Source organism: Vanacampus margaritifer, chromosome 16, assembly GCF_051991255.1.
Source record: "Vanacampus margaritifer isolate UIUO_Vmar chromosome 16, RoL_Vmar_1.0, whole genome shotgun sequence".
In the NCBI taxonomy this organism is placed as follows: Eukaryota; Metazoa; Chordata; class Actinopteri; order Syngnathiformes; family Syngnathidae; genus Vanacampus; species Vanacampus margaritifer.
The window spans coordinates 3,500,955-3,509,019 of NC_135447.1; the positions used below are offsets into that span (position 1 = coordinate 3,500,955).

General features: G+C 39.6%; 2 protein-coding genes across 3 annotated transcripts in view; one reads left to right on the forward strand and one right to left on the reverse strand.

The window, feature by feature from the left end:
* The first annotated feature begins 65 nt into the window (after nt 1-65).
* The window catches only part of acsl6 (acyl-CoA synthetase long chain family member 6), a 31,637-nt gene continuing 23,637 nt past the window's right edge, over nt 66-8,065 (forward strand). The window contains exon 1 of the mRNA XM_077545983.1: nt 66-182. The gene's annotated coding sequence lies outside the window, so the exon portion shown is untranslated. The remainder of the gene's footprint in view (nt 183-8,065) is intronic.
* LOC144036567 (interferon regulatory factor 1-like) lies at nt 2,958-7,525 on the reverse strand. Of its 2 annotated transcripts, none has more exons than XM_077547282.1 (9): nt 7,381-7,525; nt 6,942-7,035; nt 6,229-6,328; nt 5,988-6,149; nt 5,874-5,905; nt 4,894-5,155; nt 4,072-4,094; nt 3,904-3,985; nt 2,958-3,615 (listed from the first exon to the last, which is right to left on the reverse strand). In XM_077547282.1, the coding sequence occupies exons 2-9, from the start codon at nt 7,026-7,028 to the stop codon at nt 3,440-3,442; spliced, it is 924 nt and encodes a 307-aa protein (XP_077403408.1). In that variant the 5' UTR covers nt 7,029-7,035; nt 7,381-7,525; the 3' UTR covers nt 2,958-3,439. The 2 variants fall into 2 exon arrangements, with proteins under 2 accessions (XP_077403408.1, XP_077403409.1); XM_077547283.1 differs by having other exon boundaries at nt 3,465-3,648.

Sequence of the window (8,065 nt, forward strand, 5' to 3'; positions counted from 1 at the left end):
TAAACGAGCTCATAGAAGCAAGCACCTGTTGAGTAGAAGCACCTGTGGCTAAAGTCAAACTGTTTCAGGGTTTGTTCTCTCTGGACCTGGACTCCCCAACCCTGGCAAACGTACGTAGAAGGAAACGTGACTGAGCAAATGTGCAGCAATTTTCCACCACTGGCCCGGATGGACTGTGAGAGGTCTGTAGTTGTGCTGTGGGAAATGACCCACTTTCACTGATTTCACTTAATAGCTTTCTGTTCAACTAAACAGGCAAAAATGTCATGCTGTGGAAGTGAATTTGTGAGTTCATTGTATTTTCGGTATACAGTGAGCCTGTAAGAGGTGAAATTCCACAATATATAGAAAAAAGATCCTTATATAGTTTATAAACACTTCAACTTATTAGAACAATTTTGTCAATGTATTTGAACGCAAAAAAATAATTAGGGCCCGGTTTCTGAGGCTGATGCAGATTCTAATATTTGGCAGAGCAAAATTCTGGGAACCAATTAATCGGTCAGTTACTTAAAAAACAAGTTGTTTTTTTTTTGGTCACTTAACGCTTACAAAAATAAAGATATGAATTACAGGTAGACCATCTGACTGTTTTACAATACTTTGTTCTTTAGTGTTTGTTTAATTATACACTGGAGAGAAAAATTCGTGTTGGGGGGGCAATTGGCAAAAATCCACCAATTTTAAAAGCGCTATTTTTTTATCTATTTTTTTACAACAGAGATTTTTTTTTTTAAAGATTTCATCGGCCGACCCATTAATTGGTCGACCAATTAACTCTTTACCAATGAACTGATAACATTTCACATATTGGACATTATTGTTTTAAAATTGTAATTAGACTGCCAGACGTTTTCAGAAAAGGGATGCCGTGGGTGCCAGCCGATTTAAGCATTTTTGACTGATCTTTCAAGGTCCACAGAAAATTATGTGTTTGGACTATGGAAACATACATAGTACCAAATGAAAGATTGGACTCTCATCTTTCATCAGGAAAAAAAGTTTGTTTCTATCTTATTCCGTTTTTCAGTAATTAACAATAGAAAATGGTTAGTTTCACCTCTGTTTTTTTAAAAAAACGTATTTTAACGTCTTTGGCACTCCTCCATAGGATTTTACTAAACGTTATTTAACGTTTTTGGCAGTCAAAGAGTTAGCATTGCTACTGTATTTAGTGCAATTTTTCAGGAGTGGGATGATGTTTTGCCAATTAAGAATCATCTTTATTGGCCAAGTGTGTAAAAAAAAACACAAGAAATTTGTCTCCGGTAAGGTAGCTACACAAATACTGCAGTAACAACATTTTGGGACTTCTTTCGCTATACTTAGTGAGGATTTGCTGCAGCAACTTTTCGTCTTCTCTGATCTGACGTCATTTAATCTAAAAATAAAGAAATAAACACACACAGTAGTTGAGTCTGACCCTGGGAAATGCCAGGTTGCTGACTTTGTCGAGTAGGAAAAGGAGGAAGGGGAGGCTTGTGTGGGCTGGAATTCAAATGTTTCACAATAGAAAAAAGAAGGTGACTGGTGTGATCATCTTTGTGGAAAGCCCCAAAGATATTGCACTTCTTCTTCACTTCTTTATTTTTAGACGAGGTCCTGTAAACACTGTGCAGTCATTAAATTAGTCACACAATTAGAGCAGGAATGACGTTGGCATTTCATAACAATATTGGATGAAAATTTTTGGGGCGGAAATCACTGAAGCATTAGAAACTACTTTTCAAAAAATATTAAGCAAAAGATGCAAAAGGTTGAAAAATATATGTTTATTATTATAATTAAATCTATTTTTTAATAAATTATTGTGAGATGTTCATGCACTTTTCTGCACTGTTAATTCCAAACTAAATTCTGTTTTGTAATAAATTGATGGAAATTCAGATTCATCCATTAATCAAAAAGTAAATCTGCGCATAATAATTAATTGCAACCCTTGAATATATGTTAGAAGTATTAATACAAATGGTAAAACTTACAAATTTTAGACACTAATTTAATAATAGCCACACACAAAAACACATCAAAAAATAATACAGAAACGCTGGAAATAAAAAGAGATATATTGGGCATAGAATTATTGATATCATTTGAAAAAAAGCTGACTCATCGGGGGAGCACGGTGTGATGTTTACACCATCCACAGGGGAAGCACCAAAAACATTTTCTTAAACGTCTGGAATTTTAGATCACGCGATGCAATTCATGCCAATCATCAAAAACAGGCAAATACTAGGAAGGAAAGAAAAATAGTAGTGGAAAAAAAAATATCAGTTGAGAAGAAATACTAAATATTACAAAGTTGTACACACACGCATTAGATATAAAAATACAAGATATTAGCTCCAAACATTTTTTGTGTTGCTAAATAAAATATCAGACAATATTACATTGATCTTAAAATTAAAAAAAAAAAAATGACTATGGCTTTATTTTTGTAATTTGATGAGTTTTTACATCACTGGATGGGGAAATGTCAAAACTTCCTTTATTATATTTACACAGTTGTGTGTGTGTGTGTGTGTGTGTGCGTGTGTGTGTGTGTGTGCGTGCTAAATATTTTATTGAAAATTTGAAATATTACAGAAAATTCTGGGGTTGTTTGCTTGTGTAGTTTTTAAAAATTCATTTAGCAGAAGTTTTTTTTCACTTCGGGTTTTTTCAATACCATTCATAGCTTTTAAAATATTTGACTGTACATTAATATAAATCTGTTTAAAAAAAATGATGTCAAACAATTACAGTATGTGGAAATTTTCAGGGGTTATCTCTTTATCGGGGGTTACCTCTGTTGCAAAAATATTTAAGACCTTTTTCCAATTGATTTTACTACTTATATAATTCAGTTTCACCTTTTTCACTGGCCAGTGGCATACATCATTTGGGTTTGTGTACTTTCTAAAGCATCATTTCCTGCGCGTTAGAAATAAAGAAGCAAACATACTCTTCACGTGTACGGTATTTGTTTTCATTTTATTAAGAAAAACACACACAATAGACAACTATATTCATAAACATTTACAATTTGTACATTTGGGATTTTAGAGCACAGGTTAAATGTCTGGCTACCGCAGTCATAACAAGACGAGTGAGATCTTATTCCCCATAATAACAGCTATTGTATTTACGAAGATTGAGTGATAACTGCTCTGCGGACGGACAGACTCTCAGAAACGGAGGGGGATTTTGACTCTTCGTCCATTGGCGTGCCTTCATGTCAAAATTCCTTCAGGGGTTGCCAATGAAGATTGCAGTGATAGCAGTTAAAGGCATAACCAGCATGAAGACCAAAGAGCCGTGCGTGGCATGGAAGAAGCAGAACCAGAACATTTTTGGCCAACCGAGACAAAATGCCATTCTTTAAAAAAACTATTCCTGAGAGGGAAGGGAGCTCCAGTTTGGTCACAGGACGGTGGTGGGGCGGGTTGGGGGATCTTCACAAGATAAACGGCGAAAGGCCCGTAAAATTCAACGTGTGAACATCGTCCAGTGCCGTATGGAAGTTGCTGAATGGCGAGAAACACGAGTTGATCCACAGGTCGTCCGCCGGCACGTTGGAACCCGAGCTCAGGGTGGTGTACTGAGGCAGCGACAGTTCGTCCACATCATCGGCTGTTCAAACAAGAGGAGGTGCAATGTCACGACCTTGAAGGACACATTATAATCACAAAGTTCTGCCTCAGAGATCCAGAGACCAACATTTCCTAATAAAAATCAATTGAGGTCTACGCCCCCCTTTGGTGAAAATCTACCATATAGCAACCATAGCTGCCTGGTAGAGACAAGTCTAAGTGTGCGTGTCAAAGCGTGGGCTGTTATGCGTGTTCAAATAACTGGAGGGAAGAAAAAAAAAAGTTTGTGGAAAAAAAATATGTAGCGTGACTGGCAAGCTCCATTTACCTGAAGACTCGCTCCACTCGCTTCCCGGACTGGTGCACGGAGTCACGAACGTCTGCGTGTCTCTCTCCAGTTGCTTGCAAATCTAAAGAAGCAACAACAGGAGGAGTTTAGCATTCTTGCACCGTTTGTCTGCGGCCGGACAGTTTTGGACCCACGATGATGGCTCACCTCCACTATGTCGCGTTCGTACTCTGGATGGCGACCGGTCATGGAGGGACGGGAAAAGAGAGAGAGGGAGACGAATATGAGCATACACTTCTGAGTTTTCAACGGTGTGCCCAAAAGTACAATCAAAGTGAAGCAAGGTGGAGGCATGCAGGTAGAAGAGATAGTGAGGATCGGATATGAGCTAATCTGAGGGACGACCAAGGTTAGCTCTTTTGGAGACAAGGTTAGACAGAGCAGACTTTGATGGTTTGGACTTTTTATTTTAAATTTATTGCAATTAATCGCATGACTTCAATAGTTAACTTGCGATTAATTGCAAATTTTACATCTGTTCTAAATGTACAATAAAATATTTTTTTTAGAAATATGGCTGTATATTTTAGTCATTGATACAGTAATTTCATAATAATTCATAAAAAGAGTTAAAATTAAAAAGATGTACTGTACTGTAAAAAAAAAAAATTGTGATATTGATTTGTGTTGAGGTCATTTTTCTGCCACTAGATGGCATAATTGCATTTGTAAAATGCTGGTGACAGCTCAGTGCATTTTTCTTTTCCTATTAAGAGCCATTTAATCTTTAACATGAAGCAACTTGTGAAATTCTGCACATTTTTAAAATGGCCAAATTTAACTTGACCCCAGTCTCCACAAATATAGGCATTATTATTCCATTTATTACTGCTCAATTTTGACGTTCCCTCAGTACGGGCTTTACAATCGTGCGTTAAAAAAATTAGTAGCGATAAAGGAACTTTAAATTAACTCAAAATGAACGCACTCATTTGGACACGAAAAGAGATAGTGAGTGTATCATCTTACGGGGGCTGCGTTCGGGCGATACTTGGAATCTGTCTTCAAAGCTGCTGGACATGTCGTTCGCAAATCCAAACGAAAAGGAATCCCTCCATGGCTCTGGCTCGTTCATCCGACTCGCTATCCGGTCCGCGCTGTCTTGGAAGTCCATGCACACCGTGCTGTCTACCACGTTGTCCTGAGCGGATGGCGCATCGTCGTGCAGCCGAGATGAGTCAGGCGGGGACTGGGTATCGCTGTAGTCTGTGTCCTCTGCCGCCATCTTAGCCTGTGGGAAGGAGTCGGCGGTGAGGTCCAAGTTGGCGTGTTGTAAATCTGACTGATTATATTGTTGATTCCTGATCATGTAGAACCTATTCGCTTCTGTGAAAGTATCAACGATACGAGGTGTTTAAGGTAGCTGCCGTGTGGTAAACGTAGGATTGGATCTAGGTCAAAAAAGGCGCTAGTAGGTTTCTGTAAAAATGTGTGGACCATTTGGAACTTGATCAGTTGACTCATGGTCATTTGGACCATTTTCTCTGATCAAGAAGGTGGCGGTATGTTCCTGTCAAAGTATGAATGAGGAGTCGGAGGTGAGATACCGATGACCAGGTTGTTGACTCGGGGTCATCTGGATTTAGGAAGGTGTGTGTGTATCAAGGGTATGAGAAGTTGCGAGTTAATTAGGAATCGGCGATGACGTGTGGTAAACGGCCGTGTATTTGCAGTGTTGACTTTGAATCTTGGGTCTTAAAGACAAGATCAAAAGTAGGAGCGTTCATTTCGAGGCTCATGGTCATTTGGACCTAAGGTCCAAAGGGTTGGAGAATTTGCAGGATACCGAGGAGAAAGAAGTGGCATGTGCTTTTTGGCTCATGGGTAATTTTAACCTCGGGTCAAAAAGGTATAGTGTTGAAAAGCAGAATCTGACCCGGATATTCTAATCCGTTTGCTCAAGTGTCATAAAATATTGCCCATAAAAAAACATTGAAGAAAGTGTTTACCTGCTTCCTGGACTTTGCTTTGTCTCGTTTCACTGCAAGGGAACAAAACAGTCGAGATGTTAATTTACGCTGAGTCAGAAACGGACTCAAGGAGATGGTGTCAAATGGACCTACCTCTCTGTTTCGGGGGCAGCATCCGGAAAACTCGCATGGCCATCTGACCCTTGTTGACGCTCTTGTCCTTCACTTCCTCAATGTCGGGCAAAGAGTTCATGGCGCAGCGAAAGTTGGCCTTCCAGGTCTTGGGGTCGCGGGTCTCACCCTCTACATATTTCCCTGTTAAAGGTTTTAACCCACGGTCAGGCTTAACATTCCGCCGTGCCGGCCAATGGTGCAGGTACGGGTCTGGGCTCACCTGTGTGCATGGCCCACTTCTTGAACAGGCAAGCATCCTTGTCCATGTCCCAGCCATGGCGAGCCGCATGCTTCCAAGGAATGGAGAACATGGTCTTCTCCTGGAATGGAACAGAAATTTTGTCATGGAGATGGAACCAGGATTTGTCATGCTTGTACATTTTTTTGGGGTCTATTTTTCATTTCTCGTTTCTTTTAAGGATCACTGATAGTGTAGTGGTTCATTCAGCTGACTTTGATGCAGGCAGTGTGGGTTCAGTATCCATGCAGTGACTCTCTGTATGTGCCCTGCAACCGACCCATTAAAACTATAATATTATTTATCGGATTGAATCATAATTTTTCAGTAAAATACATTACATAGACTTAGTTTTTTGGAGATCAGGGAGCAATTCCATGTGATATTTCCGTTAGAATCGTTTAATGCTTTGCAATAGAGCAAATGAACGAATTAATTTAGATTTTAAGACATGGAGATGCCCTCTGTTGACCATGGAGAAGAATTACACTTTTATTTAAGAAGCGGAAGCTCTCTTTGCTGGCTGAAGACTAGAAAAGGGTGGTAATGATAATAAAGTAGTTAATAATGTCTTTTTAAAGGTTGCTTTCCTACCTGGTTGATACTAATGACAAGAAAGCTAATAATAATGAAATGTGAGTGGCAGCAGGGATATTTGTGCAGGCTGATGAAGAGGAAAAATAGGAAGTGCTCACCTTATCTATCCAGGCCAGACCGGAGATGGTTTTGGACTCGATCATCTTCTGCAGCCACGGTCGCATTTTCATCCTGGACACGGGCATTTTTGACCTAGAAAAAACACCCAGGGGAGTTACTTCAAGTTTTATTTACGTTATTTTTACTGTGCGATCTTGGAGTAAGCGGTGATATCTCCCCGCACAGACGCACACACACTCGAGGATTTATTGCCTATCGCTTGTCAGAGTGCACCGGCAGGTCACGGCCAGACGTGCAGAGGAGTGCAGTTGCAGCGTATAACTTGTTAACAAAGCACTCATTGAGACTTTTTTTTGTCTTGAAATCACATTGTAAACACTTAAGTGATGCAAAATTCCCCAAAAAGTGTATTGGAAAACTTTTTTTAAATGCAGATAAATAACTATAAAATTAAATAAATGCAGCATGCCCACTTACAAAGTCTTCTGTGGTCACTGGTGAAAAGGAAAGGCAGAAAAAAATAATCCTTAATGCAAGTTTTGTTCCAGAAGTGTTTCTCCCGCTCCTTCTTATTCTTTATTCTCGTTTTCTTCTTGTCTACATTAAACAGAAGCGCCTCTCGTTTCTCTTATAAAGCTGGTGACTCGGAGGGGACGCCGCATTGCAAGAAAGTGTCCGCCCCCCCGCTGCAAAAAAAAACCCCGCGTGTTTACTGTCCTGAATCCTATTATATGTCCTGAAGCCCATTTTACTCACATTTTGACTTGGATAACGTCTCTATTTAGAGTGTAAAGCAACCCAAAAGTATAAAACAAAGAATTACACAGTGATACAGCAATAGTCTCTAGACATCTTTCTTTGTTTGCATTAACTTCTCCTTTCTTGAACTATAGCGTCTCATTGGGTATGAGCATTTTTTACAGTGTATTGCGCATGCGCACTAGCGCCCTTCCATCCAGCCGCTCTGCTGTTTCACTGAAGTCACGTGATTGAAGGGACAAGGAAGTCGACGATGTTCAGCCAGGCGTGGTTAGCTTCTGTGGGGCTTATTACCAATAATTATAAATTGTTTATGCATGTTGTCAACATTTTTAAACTTAATTAAAAGCTGGGTGCGAAAACGGGGACTCGCTTTGATTCATAAACGGCTCTGCTGAGATGA